This window comes from Manacus candei, unplaced genomic scaffold, assembly GCF_025592945.1.
Source record: "Manacus candei isolate 608988 ecotype Guabito, Panama unplaced genomic scaffold, ASM2559294v1 h1tg000076l, whole genome shotgun sequence".
NCBI classification, from domain to species: domain Eukaryota; kingdom Metazoa; phylum Chordata; class Aves; order Passeriformes; family Pipridae; genus Manacus; species Manacus candei.
Genome location: NW_026138124.1, coordinates 8,205,380 through 8,222,885, shown reverse-complemented (window position 1 = coordinate 8,222,885; position 17,506 = coordinate 8,205,380). Strand labels below are relative to the sequence as shown.

Here is a 17,506-nt window from a genome sequence, read left to right as displayed (position 1 = left end):
TACAGTAGGCTGGATAAGCAAAAAAACCATTTTAAGTTGAAGGCTTGCCCAGGCATCTGATATCTTATCACAAAAATCTGAAATTTTCTTTCGCTCTGAGTCACTGATAAAAAATTTAATTCATGAAACATTTGAAAGGGGGAAAAAAAATAAAGCATAAAAGCCCTGTAAATCAGTGATCCAAGCCCTGGCAGGAGCATTCCCGACCCTGGGCCTTGGTGCTTTCAATTCAGCTGCTCCTGTTTTAAATAAGTGATTTAGTTCTTTTTAAAACAACTCTGTATCTAAGGATAGAATTTAATTTTCCAGTTTATTGTATTAAAAAGCAGGGAGTGGTGCATTTTTCCCCACTAAATGCACTTTTAGTCATGGTTTGTGCAATTTTAAGTTGAGGTGGAAGCTGGAGCTCCAAGTCATTTACAATGACTCCAGTCTTTTATAATTGTTTCCTAACAACTGTGTAAATTATATTAGAATTTCTAGAAATACATGGAAAAGCTTATCAAAACACAGCATTAAAAACTAACACATCCAGTAAACAAAGATAGTGTTAACTGCAGTTAAGGAGATAAAGCAGTTGGTTTTGGATCACACATGCTCTTCCAGGCACCTAAAAAATTAGTAGAACAGCTTTCACATCTATTTTTATTCACAGACCACGAGATGAAAAAAGATTTCCTCCTTCAGTTTTGAATGAGCTTCTCAAGCCTGAATTACTGAGTGTCTGAATTAGGTAAGATAACACAACTAAAAAGGAGTCTCTCACTCTAAAAAAGTCTAGTGCTAAGTCAGAGACCTCCATCAATTGTGTGGTTTTACTTTCTCTTAAACATTGGCAGGAAAAAGCACCCAGCCTGCCTCTTTAATTTCATGTAACTTGTCTTATTAGACTACTTGAAGCTTAGTTCTTGGCACAGATGGTCATAAAGGCACACTAAATCACAATGCTTTATTTTAAACCATTTAACATAATAAAGTATTAATAATTGCAATAAATTTTGATCCATGCTGCTCCAGTGGCTTTTGGTTTTACAGTGGAAAATCAGACTTGCCAGCTAATTAATTCTTGTGATTGATTGTAGTTATTCTCAGTGTCATACATAGATTGTTAAAGCCAGCAGGACCCCGATGGTCACCATTCTCACACAAAATGCTACATAACATCTCAACAGACCTCATCCACCAAATCTCTTCTCCATGTTGTTCCTCCTGTATGACCATCAAGTCATCTCATGGATAAAGCAAACAGCTCAAGCATTTTTAACACCCATTATTAGGCCCGTTTTTCACTTCTTTCATCCCTCTGGTGGCAGTTTCCCAGGTATTTTCCAAATGCCAATATCTGGGTTTTATACCAAGACACTGAACTAGAACAAGAGACTCTCAAGCAATAACAGCTCCTCACTCCTGCCTGCTATTCCCTTGCTCACAGGGCCCCATTCACATCCTGTGTGAGAGCTCTGGCACTGGGAGCTGCTGTTTAACTGCTTACCTGAGTCAGTCCCTCAGAGCTCCTCAGTGCCACTTCACACACCTGGAAATACCTCAGTGACTAAGTTTTAGCAAAGAATGAGTGACTTTTTACTAGACTATAAGTCGCTCTATACATTTGTTGATGCAGCCACTTTCCCAAAATAGTTTTTGCTATTTGTAATTCACTGGGTTGCTAATAAGTTCCCACTTTCAAAAACTGGGAAATGCACATGAACATTTGAAGAGATCTGTCCAAGTGACACAGTGCAGTATTCCTACAGTGCAGTATTCCTTGGGCTGGGCTGGCTTAAAAGAAAGGACTCTTGGCTCCCATTTGCACATTCAGGTTACTGAATACACTGCCCCAGGCAAATGAGTGTGTAATAATATATGTAGGAATCACTTCAACCCCTTCATCTGTTCACATGCAGATGGAGAAGAGGAAAGAGCACAAAGCTGCAGCATCAGCAAATTGGGCTGGTACCTCCTGCAGCCATTTAACTGGGACAATAAAGAACTGAGCTTGTACTTGTGCTTGTCCTCAGGTTCTGCTGAGAGGGCAAAAAGAGCCTCTGGTCCTTCCCACGACTGAACTGAGCGTGTGGACTCACTCGTGCGGGTTCAGCACTCGCCCTTGAACCGGTGGGGGCTGCATTTGGCACTCTGCTTTTAGATCAATATATAACCCAGGAGTAATCTTATCTGGCAGGAACAGGGATATTGGGGGGAGGGGGAGGAACACAGCCCCAGAAGTGAGGAGAGCAGCTCTTCTAAATGTTAATGGGTTAAGAATAGAAAGGTCAAATGCCTGCCTTATCAGAAGGCCCCATGTGCAAACAGGCAGCGAGCTCGGCAATCAGAGCACCAGCTGGGTATAAATGTCAGAGTTAGTTACTGCAGCTGTAAACACCAAAAGCACAATGGTGGAACAGGGAAACGTCCCAAGACACTTATGGTTAATATGGATCACTGGGAAGGTCCAACTGCCAAGAGTGGCTGGAGATGACTCCAGTCTTAGAGCTGCTGTGGAACCAGAGAGCACTTGTGAGCCGTGTGAGGGCCCCACAGTGGGCCAGTGCAGGAGGGGTATTGAAATGTTGTGTATCAAACATCCTTGCTGGCTCCAGATTGCTCTTGCCAGAACACACCTGTTCTCCTGGAATAAAGATATATGAGGATGGAGACAAAAAGTCCTTCCTTATCTCCTTGTAGGTGCAGAGGGCACTAAACAGCAGAAGCTGCATGAAGACTCTACCAAGAGTCCCTCTGAGCACAACACAAAAGGATTGGAATGGAATAAGAGATGAGGCAGGACAGTAAAAATACATCTCCCTTAAATACTAATACATTTTTAGCCCTGTTCTAATTAATCTTCTTATTGGCACCCACGGAAAGAGGCCAGAAGTTGTATTGCATTGGGCAGTAATCTTCTTGCAGATACCAGCAATCAATTTGCTGGAACAGTGAAGAGCACCAGCACACACTGCTGTGCAGAGCTACTGTGAGAAATACTGGGTGGGACCTTTGTCAGCCATTCACCAGTGCTTCCAGTCCAGCACCTTTTGCCTGGAATCAGATTAATCAGCCAACTGATTCCCATTCCCTGAAAAGATGAGCAGCCATGTTTAAAAAAACTGCTGCTCCCTCTCTCCTGGCACTGGGATTGCCCCAGGAGACAGTTACCTTAGTTTGGGATACACATAGGATACAGGATAGGTACCTGGCACAGCTCCCTCCTTACAGCAGAACAAAGAGCACCGTTCTTGTCAGTCTGTTCCCAGCTGTAAACAACTATCAAAGGAGAGGGTTAATTATGGGTAAAACACTAGGAAGGAATAGTAACTACAAATCCAGCAAGGCTAAATATATTTTATCCCACAAAAGGGATAAACAGGATTTGTGCTCATAGCTCAGAGATCATATTCTAACCATTAAATAGCTACTTTAATTGGTAAAGATAGGGTTACATTTGAAAACAAAAAAGGAATGCACCCATGTGAAGCCATTGCTCTCTGAAAGATGATTTTAGTTTAGATCCTTGATGTTTGCACCACAAAGTGACACTCTGCAGTAACTGGACAGGCCTCTAACCCCAGCCATAGGGGAGAACACCATAACCTACTTAAATTTGCAGGCTGCATCCCTTCTGCTGCAGAGCTCCCAAATGGGCACAAATGGCTTATTTCGTACACAGCATTACTCGGCATCTGTTTATCCCCCAGTCTCCTGCCAGCATCTGTTCCCTCTCTGACATACAGGCACTGCTCTGCTGCACTACCACCCTCAGCTTCAGTCTAGAAGCTCGAGTTCATTCATTTGGAAGAGCACAAATATGCAGCAGCAGACATGTTTCATGCACATGGCATTACTGAGCGCTATTAACAGTTGCTGTTCAACCCTGAAGCTACTGTATTTTCAGTGACAGCTCCAACATGTTAATGACTTGTGATGTTTCCTGAACTCTTTTGGGGAAGAAAAAGCCTTTATAAAAATGCAGGATTTTACCTTTTTTTTTCTTCACAGCAGGAATGACCAAACTTATTTATTCTATGAGTCACATCCCGAAAGCTTCACACGGCTGACAGCTTGAAGAGATATAATATACATTTTGGAGAGCCACTACAGGAGAGAGAGAGTCTTTTCATCTCTCATTTCTTGAGCTGAGAGTTCAATTTAACTTGGTTCAATTTAGGGATGAGGAAATACAACCCAAGGCTTCCAACAACGCAGCGACATTTTCTGAGTCGCTACAAATTCGAACGAAATAATTTGCCGCTGCCGAACGGAGCCGTGGAGGTTCTCCCACAGCCCCTCTGTTTCATTATGCAGTAGAGATTCTCCCACAGCCCCTCTGTTTCATTATGCAGAAGGCAATTTTCAAAGTGCTGCCTCAGCTCTGCTGGTTGTTGTGTGTACGTGTCTGCCCGCTACGAGTCCTGTCGCTGCCTCTCCCGACACGCGCTGGCGTTTTCTTGGCTCTCGCTCGCAGATGCCAACAGGGTAAGAGCACGAGGGTATTACAGAGACACCTCCTTTCCTCCTCCCTGCTTATTTCACATGTTCATGTTTCAAAAGATGGTTCTGTGAGCGTATTTTTTGCAGCCGAAACTGTTCAGAGATTCAAAACCATTGGACAACTAAAATGTAGAGCCCAACGTGACATTAAAAGCAAGTCCAGGAGAGACCATATGCAATTTTCTGACCTGGGTTATTTCTGTGCTGTCATCATTCTGAGGCATTTGATATGCTGCTCATTGGTTTAAACCCAAGGATGGCATTTGAATTTTTACCATAATAAACTTTCTCCACAGACTTTGCATTTTCATTATTCTGTCCAAGCAAGCCACAAGGATATTTTTCCTCCTTAAATGTCCAATCTGCAGGCAATGGTTGTGAAACTCCATTATTTCCAGGAATTGCTGGCAACCTCCTGCTGTCTGTCTTCTCAGTATTGCCTGTATTTTCCTTGTTCAGCCTTAAAAGCCAAACTTGGTTTGCAAAAATGTCTGGGTTTCTTGATGCCAGAACTGAATAAAGACTAGAACGGGACAGAATTAGATGGTTTTATTATGCTGAAAATCCATTAACTCGCAATAAAGTCTGCAAAACAACAAGAGCATAAAACTGGAAATAGAGGCTCAGCCTTAAATCCTGTTAGTCAGAAATTTTCCTAGACGTGAGCAATCTTCTTGTAACGTCTTTTTAAGCTCCACCTTAAGTCTTTTTAAGCTCCACCACCTTCATCTGATTCCTACAATCAAAACAATGTAGTTTTTTTTTTTTAAAGTTATAACTGCTTGGATTTGCATCATCCAGTAAAGTCAAACTAATCTATAAAAAATAGCAGCCTGAATTATGCAATATGCATGATATCTGCCATGCAGAGGTAAAGGACAGAGACATCTATTCTCTGTTGCCCAGGAAGAGAATACACACCAGGGGATATGGCCAAGACAGCTGGAAGATGTGAAAAAGATTCTGGATTATTCAAATCTTTCATCAGTCATGATGGTCCAAAAGTTATAATGGAAAACTCCCCAGCTAAAGGTTATCTGCAGGACCACACAGTGATCTCAGCCACACACAGCAGCAGCTTCACAGAAAGCAAGGGAATTACTCCAAATTTACATTGGCAAGACCAAGATCAGAATCTGACCAGATCCAAAGAAAAACCAAACAATGCCACAGGCTGTAAGAACAATCATCAGTCCATGGGGTGTAAAAACAATGGAGATCTCTGTGATTCCAATGCACTTCAGTGACTGAAAATATTCCAGCCCTATTGTTCCTCCTCTCCAAAATATCTTGGAGCTCATTCTGTGTTCCTGAGGCACTCATGACTCTGAAAACATAACTAACAAACTCACAAGGGCCTGAGCTTCTAGGGCTGAACATCCATCCTCTTGCAGTGGATTTGGGAAAGCTGGGATGTAGGGAGCACTGTCTGGGGCTGCTTTCTGGGAAGGGGAACTCGACCATCCTCAATGTCAACCGAGTTCATTCCTAAATGCAAACCACATTGGGCTGTCGAGCACGATAATAAAAACCTGCTGACCCAGTTTCCTGCAGAACAAAATCCTCTGTCTCCCCTCCTCCTATGCCAAACCTAAATCAGATCTCCTTCTTTGGAGAAAGAAATTAACCCTTTGACTAGCAAAGGAAAACTCTCATAATGATCCTCAACACTCATACAGCATCTCACAATGTGAGAATTCTATGTAAACAGTAATTGGTCCCTCCCCACAGCTCTGAAAAAGGGAGGGTTTATAACAGGATTAAAGGAAGACACAGAGAAGGTCAGAGACATTAGCAGAGTTCAGCAGAAATCTTAGAATTTCTCTTCCTTCCAAAGGATTTTGAAGTGTGAAGCTCTGTGCTCCAACCACTTTGCCTGGTAACATTTCTTCTACGCAAATATAAAACCTTCATTCATGATGTGGCAGAAAAAATAACAGCACAGCTCAGCTTTTTGAAAAACTGCATCAAACCACTCAAGAAAGGACTATTGTTCTCCCCAAATTTTGCAATGTCAACTTGCAAGTCCATTTCTGGAAGATGAGAGCTGATTGTATTTGCTCCAAGTGTTTGGCGAAAGCGTTCACTTTTAATGGCTTCACTTCCTCAGTGATGCAATGCTTCATTTGAAGGGATGCCTGGGGGAGCTTCAGAATGGACCCAGAATGCAAAAATAACAGGGCATGTCACAACAAACTCAGCCAAGAAAATACAAATGGGAATTCTCTTGCTGTAGGATGCTTCCAAAGGCAGCCCTGGGTGATGCTGCTGCAGAGCAGCCCCTCACTGCAGTCAGGTAGGAGCATTTGAGGAGCCTCAGAGTCCAGACTGCTGAGAACACCTTTGCTGGCTCACATGGACACTGTTCAATCAGGGCTCAGATAGGGTTTTATTAACAGAAGAGTGGAGATAACAACTGCTGTGCCTCTGCTATAGAGCTTTACAAGTGTTTTTTTTACAGAGAGGTGGTCAAAGTGCAACCTGCAAGTGAAGCTGCTGCCAAGGCCCTGCCCTGCAGCCACAGCTTCCCCTGCTGTGAGAGAGACCCTACACTAAATACAGTTTCATCATCATTGCTCCTCATGAACTGAGACAGCTTTGCCAACGTCCAGGCAGCACCCAGGGCCTGAAGTCTCTCCATCACCAGAAGCTCCACAGGCTCCTGTGGCACACAGTGCAGCTCACAAGTTCCTGACAAGCTGCCAACCTGAAACCTCTACAGCCAAGTGTGAGAGGCTCTGCCACACAAAGCAGAGTTTACTACAATAGCAGTGGAGAAACGACTGAAACAGGGAAGTGACAACTCAAAGGCATGTCAGCAACACCAATTCACCTGAGAAGAAGTTACTGTCTCTGTCACTTTGTCATTCTGCTGGAAAGCTGTTAGGGATTACAGAGCAAAACCAGCACTTAATATATTGTAACCTCCAGGGAGTTTGAAAGTGAAGAACAAAGAACCTGGATTAGAGAGCACTGCAAAGGTTGTTCTAACTATGTCTGTGCTCTGGATGCTGCATCTTCACAGGTAAACTTCACAAAAGCTTCTGCTCTTGAAAAGACAAAAGTCTGAGTTCCCACAGACTCACTACTAACATTGGTCAGGGTTAGAAATGTGATGATGGAAAAAGAGCATCTTATTCATCATATCTGGTCCCTGAGGGGTTAGGAGTTATATATGCTTATTTTATTGATACAAACAAGCTTTAACTTCTATTGTGTTGCAGAGGAAGAGAAGGCTGAATTCAATTCTGGCTCACACATCATCTGCAATTCCAGCCAAATCCCAGCCACACAACTTTTATTACTGGGAGGATGTCAGAGGCAAAAGACACAGCTGGATACTCAGATCCCAGACTGAGCTTTGCTGTGCTGGCAACTGGACAAACCAGCTTTTGATTTGTATGTAAACAGAGCCAATCTGAACTGGAAGGTCATTAAGAGAAAACACATTTTACACAACATCCATTGTACAGTTGCTCTTCCAACTTTCCCCATACTAACATTTTTTTCTAAACAAGACTTTGTCTTCTCTTGTTGACTGTTTCAGTGACAATTCCGGGTCCTGCTGAAGTCAATGGCCAACCCCTGCTGGAACTGATGGAACTGCACTTCTTTAGATTGAATCCCAAAGAGGAGTTTGACCAAGAGCAGCTGCAAATCCCTTCCACTGTTTTCCAGCACAGTAATTACCTGACATGCAGAAAATGCAAGTCCATTGCAGATGCAACAGGATGATGTTTCCAGACAGCCTCAGACCTCACAGCTTTATTTTAACTGAGGCACTCAACATTTTGTACTTCAATTAAACACTGTAGCTACAATTAAAATAAGATTATGAGAAGACACAAAGAAACCACACAGTTCTTGTGAACAAGGCGTTAACGCCCAATCCCTTATTGTGAGAAGGCTTTTAAGAGCATTCCCAGTAGAAATAGGGATATATTTTCCCTGAGTAAGCTGGGAGGAATGCAGAGATTCAAAAGCTTAAGCTGAAATCCTGTTAAGATTTTTTCCTGCGTGTTCCTCCTCTTTGATTAACTTAGTGTGGACTATTTGATATAATCGTTACTCTTTCAGGGAAAGAGTTAAGCATTTTCTCCTCTCTGATAAAAGACCTCGGTCTGCCTACAATTACCAGCAAGGGTTTGCAGCTGCAGGTTAAAATGAGGGACTAACAGAGATGTTGCTGGGCTATCAAAGCAGGGAATCTTTGGGGAGCAAAGGGAAAAGGCCTGTCATTCTCCATTAGTTCCTCAGGGTCAGTGTTGGCAAAACACACTGTATTGTTCCACGTGTAACCAGCAAAATACAGAGACTGTTACAGCTTATCCTGTTTAAAAGGGGACTCCTGGGTGAAACTGTGGAAAACAGCATTAACCTCTCTTTCTAGAGCTTCCCAGCACCATGAAGAAAGTCCACTCAAAAGGTTTTAATAGGAAACCAGCAAATCCCAAGGCACTTCCTTCTGCTTGGACACAAGTGGTCCAGTGACAGGAAGGTTCCAGCCAGCAAATCTCTCTGTGTTCCCAGAACACAGCAAAGCTGGGCCACAAAATCCAGGATGGGTCACTGGATGCCTGTCTTTAATGCATGTGGAGGACTTTTAAAAACCATTAAGGAAAGAATAATAAAAGACAGTGCTGAAGGTATGAACTAAGAAAGAAGAAAAGAAAAATTCCTTGTAATGGATTTCCCTGTTCTCCTGCATTTCCCTTTCTTCAGCCCCAGTCAGTTTTCCCAGACTCCTGAAACACAGCTTTATGCACAGCCTTATTTCTTTCCTGACTATCAGCTTACTGGTGCTGATGGTTTTTAAGTTGAATCAAACTTGCTTCAGGGCATGGCTGGGATCCCCATTCTCATCTTTCATGCTCTGAGATCAGTATTTCATCGTTTTTATTCTGCTAAAATCATCTTGAGCATTAAAAGTATAAATCTCAATGCACAGTATTTTGATTTGATTTCCATAAAACATTTTGTTCTTCAGCTGTACTCCTTCACTTCCCCCCACATCTATTCTGAGCCTTTGGCTTCTCTGGCCAGGCTCTTCCTCTCAATCAAACCCTGCTGTGACTTCCCTGACGTGGTTTGACAGGTCTCTGTTGACATCTGAGGGAGAATCCTTGAATGTTTTCAGAAGTGCCACTGCTCATTGCCCTGCAGAGGGAATGTGGGGGACATTTCAGTGCCCCTTTGGCACTGAAAGGATGGATTTCCCTTTCACCACAGACCCTTCCCCCTTTGTGTAGGCCAAGGGAGTTAATTATGCTGGAAAGCTGAGAAAGGACCTGGTTCAGTGAAGCCCCAGGGAAGCAAAAGGGCAGATTTCCTTATTGAGGAAAATACCTAACATGGGACAAAACAGCCAAACCTAACTCACTGCAACACAAGCCTTTGTTTCAGAAAGCAGCTTTCCTGGAGGGCTCAGAGACAGCTCAATCCCCAGAAAAATTTCCTCTTAAAATTATTGCATAGAGCAACACTTATAAAAGCAGAAGCCTGAAGGCAGACTTTGATATAATCCTTTTTATAAAGTGTTCTGAGGTCCTAAAATGTCAGCATGAGCTGCCACGTGGTAAAGCATTTTGAACAAATTATCTATTTAGAAATGTAAATAAAAAATAGGTGGCCAAATTTCTCAGAAAGCAAACAATTTAAATTTCCAGGATTACACTAAACAGAAGTGAAATCTGGCTACAGTGATTACATAAATATCAAGATCCCCATCTGACAAAGGCTCTGTGCCTTCTTGTCATGGTGAAGCCTGTTACTACTCAGGATGATTTTGAGTATGTTTGGCTGATTCAAGAGATGTAGGTTGATTTCCCTGTTATACACACTGAGCTTGTTGCCAATTTACATCTCAGATTTCTGGTCCCACAGATGCCATTCTTAATTAAAGAAAATTCTGCAAAAAAAAAAATAAAAAAAAAATAAAGACCTTTACAGCCTTGCTGGGATAAGAAAGATTAAGAAAATCCCATCACTCACTACTGAAATATGCAGCTCTTCCAGAATAAAGCATGGCAGCAATTTTAATCAGCACATAGATCAGCTCTTTAGAATTAGCAATAAAATAAAATGTCAAATTATAATACCACAGGGAACTGACAAAGACAAAATGTAACTCATTGCCACAATTATTTCACCAGAATCAAAACTACTAAATACTGATCCCAAATAGGATATATGAGAAGAGGAAAGAGGAAATATTGGGGAATAATATCAGCTTTCTGATCAGAAACATGTAGTAAGTAAGGGAAGTACATTTTTTAAGAATCCCATTCAGTGAGATGACACAGGTCTGCAAGTGAGTGAGTCAGAAAGTGGTTTGAAATCACCCAAATTTGACTGAGGCCAGGATTTTATCTCTGCACTTCTCCTGGTGCCCTCAATTCTCATCCTAATGGTAGCTCTGTGCACTCAGCACCCTGCACTCCCATCAATAACTCAGCAGTGAACCAGCCAAGCACAGCAAACCCAAGCTGGATCGATAGGATGGACTTCACAACTCTGGGTGTGTGTGTGTTTCTAAATTCTAATTAAAAGGCTCAAATTTCCAGTCACATATTTCATTCTCTGAAGGGTCTGAGTGTTTTCATAGCTTTCTGATCATCACAACCAGACACACACACACTATTTACTCAGGGATATATTTTTCCCATGACCTTACAGACTCACTTCTCTGTCATAGGGAGTTCATGGAAGGAAGTTCGTTAGAAGTTAAACATGAGGAAGTGCAATAAAGCCCATTTATCTCACAGGAGTTAAAAAATTAGTCCAACAGCACGGAACTATTATAGGGAAAAAACCTGGTTTTGAGCCTCTCTGCAGCCTCATAAAAATAGCCTGTGATTGTGCAGGGCAGATGTCCTCTCTCCTGTGCAGTGTCTGATCAGAGCCCTTTTGGACTCCAGTGAAATAATAATAATAAAAAAGCAAATGGAGGGCAATTTCCATGGAAACTTGGAAAGAGATGTAACATTATTTGCCGTAAGCCTCAGACTGTGAATGGAAAATTTTCTAGTTTACACAGATCTCAGCTATTATTTTCTTTGCAGTGCAAACTTGGGCCAAATATTTTCTGTCATATTAAAGATGCAAACAGTCAGTTTTATTTTCTGTCCAGAACAACTGTGCACAAAAGCTTCAGAAGCTGCAGTAAAATGTCTGATATTCATCTTTCCATGAATCCAAAACACATATTAGAAAAAAAGAATAATTTGGGCTTCTTTTTTGCTGCTTCTCTTCAGAAAGTGAAAGCAGCTTGGAAAACATCTCCTGTTTCTGTGTAATGTTACAGACAGTAGACAGCCAGAGCACTGGCAGATGTGCCCAATCTTAATGGGAGCTTAACTTACAAGAAAGTCCATTGTTGAAGCACACAAGATGACAGAAATGTGCCAAAAGCACAGAGTTTACATTTTCATTTATATAATTAATGAAGTGGCTTTTATCTTACATGAGTTTGAGAACTCACTGTCTTGCTACTCTTCCCTCATCCAGCAGCAGGAATAATTGTGACAGTGCAGAAATTAACTTTGAGCAATACAAGACTAAATTCTGGAATTAAGCCTTGTGTGGGAATGAGAAAAAAAGAGGACTGTGAAACTTTTCTCCCCTAAAATCAGCTGTTCAGTTGGTGTAGTGTTGGAGCTCTGACAATGACAAGCCAGCTCAGGGGACACCTCTGCAAATCTGGTGCCTCACCTGTACTAGTCACAAGTAGGAGGAGTCCAGAGCTCTAATCTAAGCTAGTCTGGAGCATCTCTGCATGCCCAGACACGGGCACTGCATGGCCATTCCTGCCCCTTCCCACTCCAGGACACGTCCCCTGTAGCAAAGAACTTTTCTGTAGGAAATTCGTGTGGACTTCAGATCTTTAGGGCTGAAATGTGGGTACAGTTTGGGACCATATTTGTGCACATCTGAGTTGTCTTTAACTGAGATAATAAACACAGTGACAACATCAATCACACTCCTGAAGGATTGGTGCAGAGCAGTTGTGTGATAGAGACTGAGCTGGTCCTGCCCTGGGAATCCTGGCTATGCTTGAGAGAGTCATTGTTCAAGGCAAGGACTGCTTAATAAGGATTTGGTCTTTAACAGAGATTTCATCACAGGCAGACTGACTAAAGCCTTCTCTTCACACGTTCACAAATGTCATTCAAAATGTCATGTTGATTTTATACCTGCCTGGCCAAGTGAGATGACAGAGCAAGTCAATCACCTGGCTTTGCAGACCTATTTCCCCTTTGACATCTTGAAAATTCTATTCACTCACTTGTAGGTCATGCAAAGAAAGAGGAAGCAGCATGACTCAGCTCCACACTACAATGGCTGGAGCAGATCCAGCCCCAGCAATCCTTTGGGCTTTCCTTACCAAAACACAAAGCTGCAGCTGGGCTAATGTAAAGCATGCAGTGTTTGTGTAAGCAATGTTAGATGGGCAGCAGGCCAGCAGCACTCCTTAAGCAATGTGCTGGTTCTTTACATTGATGGCAAATTGTCTTCTCAAGAGTTCAGAAGGGAACAAAAAAAAGCCAAAGGGCTCTGATTTAAAGCAGTGCCTTACAGAAGACAAAATGCTAAGGAGGAACAGCCTCCTGAGCTGTGTTCTGTAGATGTGAATTTACACTGAAATCCAGTGGTTAATAATGTATTGATTTAGCAAGTTTCACATCATGCCATACTGGCAAATATTTTTGTATAATCTGTAGATCATGTAAGCCTTAAGAGCCATAGGAATGCTACTGACCTTAAAAATCCAGGAACTCTGAGTAAGTTTCAAGAACCCCGAGTCCCAGTGTTAGCTACTCTAAAAATTCAGTGTCATCTAGAAATTAATCCTGATCCTCTACCAGTTTGCTAACACCTGATCCACAGATGTTTTTCATAAAGAGCATCCCCATGGTGAGTTACAGCACAGTAAATAATGCACTGTAAACACACTTAACTTCACTGTGTGAACTCTGAGCAAAATTCATCAAGAACTTCAGTTCACTCCCCAACTGCTCAAGAAAGGATTTGATGGTTATCTCAAAGCAATCTAACTCAGAAGTAAAGACCTCAAATCTAAACCTGTCTCTCAGAACAATGATGTACATTCTAGCCCAGCTCTGGGCAGAGGGATGGATCTGTCATTTCAGGCACTGCAGTCACTGGGGGGAATCACACACCAGTCATTACTTACAGAAATGTGGGATGAACGTGAGAAAGAGGCACCATCCCAGACATTTCTCTGAAATGGCCCTCACCTTCCTACCAAAGGAGGGCAAACCAAAGATTTGCTTCCCAAAAGCAGCTCTCTGGGCTGTGTTTGTAAGGGGGGTGACAGAGCAGTGTCAGAACCTGCCTCACACACCAACCAACCTCATGCTGTGTTACAGGATAAAGAGGCTTCTGGGCTCTGTTAACTTCAAAAGATGGTTCATTGAGCAGAATTCATGCTTAACAGCTTTTTTCCTTATTCCTCCCCAAAATGTTTTGGGCATTGTCCTATGTTTGTACTACAAAACTTGCAGTTACCCAAAACCAGTTCATGTGAAATGAACGGAAACATCTCTCTTCATTCCAAAGGAAAAACAACTCCTATGCTGTTTTCCTAAGTGAGCTGAAAACTTGGAGAGAAAACTAAAGCTAAAAAAAGCAAAGAACTCAAAAAGATTCATATTCTGGACTGTGGTTTCTGTTGCCTTAGCTCAAGGGAAAATATGTTCATGGGAAAAGGGCCTGCCTGGAGCCAGATTTTTTTTCAGCTCTGACTCTTCTAGTTGGAGTGGCTTTAAATCAATATGTTGTTATTATTTCCTCATAAACAGAAATATTCTTTATGGACTGTGTGATAGCTGTTTACAGGTGAAACAACCACTTGTATCTTGCTTCCTAGCAATCAGTATCGAGTTCAGCTCCTACAGACAGACAAGGCAATTTAAGAGGACTTTATAACACTAGTTCCAAGTTTCACTGACTCAAAGTGTTAAATCACCTTCCCAGAAGAGAGTTCCTGAACAAAGAAGTGTCAGCTTTGTCACCTACCTCTGTAGCTACACACAGCTCAAGGAAACAACACCACACTTTAGAAAAACAGAAATCTTGCAGGGTGGACTGTCCTTAGTTCTGCAATTCATTTTGTCTTTAGCCAGGACTAAGGCAGATTATAAATATAATAGAATTCCACACTAACCCTGCAAAGAACAGCCTACACACAAACCTGCCACAGGCAGTTCAGAGAATCTGTAACTGTATAATACTACAACAAGTTGTTATACAACCAAATGTGACCATGCTGCCCAAACACATCATGCCAGACCCCAAATGTGGTTGTTATTATTATTGTAGATGCTGGATGAACAGAATTTAACTTAGCCATTATGATCCCCATACTGAGGGGATCAATCCCTTGAATTGTCTTTTGCATTCATTAATGTGAAGAATTAACGAAATATCTAAAATGGTCTTTCTTGAGATTCCTCAAGGCTTTTTTAGAATGACACAGTCAGCTTTACTGAATGTGGAATGAACTTCATCCCCCCTTAAACCTGCAGTGGAATTATGCTGGAAATGGAAACCAGTTACCTGTGATCAATGACTGTGACATCAGATGCAGGAATCCCCAGCACACAACAACTCTGCTCCAGCTCTTTCTTACGGATCTCTCCTTGATTGTAATAATTTCCTGAAAACAGCAAACACAGCAACACCATCTTAGTTTAGGTTGGCTTGGAAAGAATTCCTCTCTTCTTTCTCAAAGCATCAGACGTGACCATCTCACATCAAATAAAGGGGCCTCAGTTCAGGAACAGACACGTTGCAGGGGATAAACCCAGGGAAACCTAACTGAGGCAGTTGGGAAAAGTTGTAACAGAGACCAACTACCAGCAGGGAAATGGGATTCATCATATTAAAACATTGCCTCCTTCTCCACTGAATTATTTTCTTCTCATCTTGCCCTGACATTCCCTTATTTTTTCTTGGCATCAGCCATGCAAAGTCCATGCCAGAGCTCTGATGCCCCTTCCAGAATGTTGCTCTATGCAGGACAGTATTTGCAAACCAATTTTAACTTTGAGGCAATAAAATGAAGAAAAAAAAAAATTCCAGTTGAGTATTAATGAGTGATTCAAGTCCATAGTCAGCTGTCTTGAATTACACGAGAACTTTTTATTGTTGTGGCTGTGAGTCATCTAAATCTAGCATTTCTCTGGAGCAGTGTTGCAATCTGAGCCATCACTAGCAAGCTTTGTAAAATTTTCAAAGAGGGAAAGAGTAACTAGGAAAAAAAAAAAAGCCTCTTCCTGCAGCCTGTGAGTGAATGGCTTTGGGAGACTGAGTGAGTGTCTGTGGGTTTGCTGAGGAACACGTGAGCTCAGCACTGGGAACCTGGGACTGCAAGTTCCAGCTTCCAGAATGAATCAAAGTGCACCTTCACTAGGAGGATTGAATGAGTACAGCAGGATTTATGTCAGGCTGGTGTTGTACCAGGCCATTAAAAACAGGAGTGTTTTAAGGTACAGCTTTTGCTGCAATGCAGTGGAATAACTGACTGCAGGTGATGTTTTATCCAAAGAGTACCACTGCTCTCAAAATACCTGACTTCTACTGAACTCAGGGGAACAGTTCCACAGCTTGAGAAACGTGTCAGGACATCAGGAATATATAAATGCTAACAAGAAAAGATGGGAAGCTATTGAGAGTAAAACCAGCTGAATAGCTGATGCTGCTGGACCTCATCCATGGAGCACTCACCATAGAGAGTCAGCTACCACAGAGAGCAAAGCACATTTAAACTGAGTTATTAATTTAATCTAAGGTTATTCAGTGTGTAAAGGCAGATTTTTTTCACAGTGCTGTAATTCTAATTCATTTCCAAGTCATTTTGATTGATATCTGAAAACTGCAAGTACAATGGTTTTTAAGAAACGATTTTGTCTCGGTGTTACAATTTGCAGAGTCTTTGATCAACTCACTTGTCATCATCAATCACACAAACAATGAGAGGATGAACCATCTGAATCACCCAAAAGACTAATAAGAGGCTTTTTAAGGAAAAATCTATTAGCTCATGAAGGTGCTCTCCTACATGGGCTGCTCATTCCCTCACAAAGACACGTGAGAGAGTCGACAGAAAGCAACGTCAAACACAATTAATGCTTCGTGTCACTGAATCAGGAGTAAAGAAAAGAGAAAATTCAACAGAACAAACAGGAACACAACACTTCTTTGGGGAGTTCTCTAACAGCAGCAGTGCCCAAAACTGAAATGGCAGAGTTGCACTTCAGTAATCTTCCCACAGCTGTGGAAAAGCCAAAGGGGATCCACAGACCTTTGTCCCTCAGCAGAAACAACGGGAAGCTTTGCACTAAACCTGGGATGGGAGGTGCAGAGTGATCAGTGAAGCCACCACACCACTGGATTCAACAACAGCTTAATCCCTGTCTTCTCACCTATGTGGTCTGTCATGACAGAAAGCTTTGGAAGCAACAGAAAAGCTAGAAGTGAACTAGCTGGAGCTTCCAAAGGCACAGGGGGGTGTTTTCAGGGTAAGATGTGTTCGTAGCCCAAGATACTCATCTGAACAAACACAAAAAATGTTTTCACTGTGAATTTCACTCATGGATTCTGGTACAGCAATAAGGTCTCAAAGATCCGTGCAAATGGGATTGTTTCTTATGCACAAAACCCTAAACAATGGAATAACTGATCAGGTGTCAGTTCTGCAGGAAAAAATCTGGAGCTTTAGTAGATCACGAGAAGAGCACATAAGTGTCATGTGCTGTGAAAAATTCTTGTCCTGGGCAGATAGTGCAGCCTGTAAGAATCTTTCCACTCTGTTCAGCCCCAGCAAGGCCTCAGCAGGAGTGCTGCTTCCAGTTTTTGATCACTGCCCCTCAAAAAAAAGATGTGAACCAACTGGAGGAGTCCAAAGGAGAATGATCAGAGGTTTAGAAAACATGATCTATGAGGAAAGATTGCAAGAAATCAGGTTGTTTAGTCTGGAGAAGATAAGGCAAAAAAG

The 17,506-nt window shown here is 42.0% G+C and overlaps 1 protein-coding gene across 1 annotated transcript in view; it reads right to left on the bottom strand.

The window, feature by feature from the left end:
- PIGL (phosphatidylinositol glycan anchor biosynthesis class L) overlaps nucleotides 1–17,506 on the bottom strand; it is a 57,378-nt gene that overhangs the window by 37,487 nt on the left and 2,385 nt on the right. Inside the window, exon 2 of the mRNA XM_051809708.1 lies at nucleotides 15,067–15,166. Within this exon, the coding sequence (XP_051665668.1) occupies nucleotides 15,067–15,166 (100 nt within the window). The remainder of the gene's footprint in view (nucleotides 1–15,066; nucleotides 15,167–17,506) is intronic.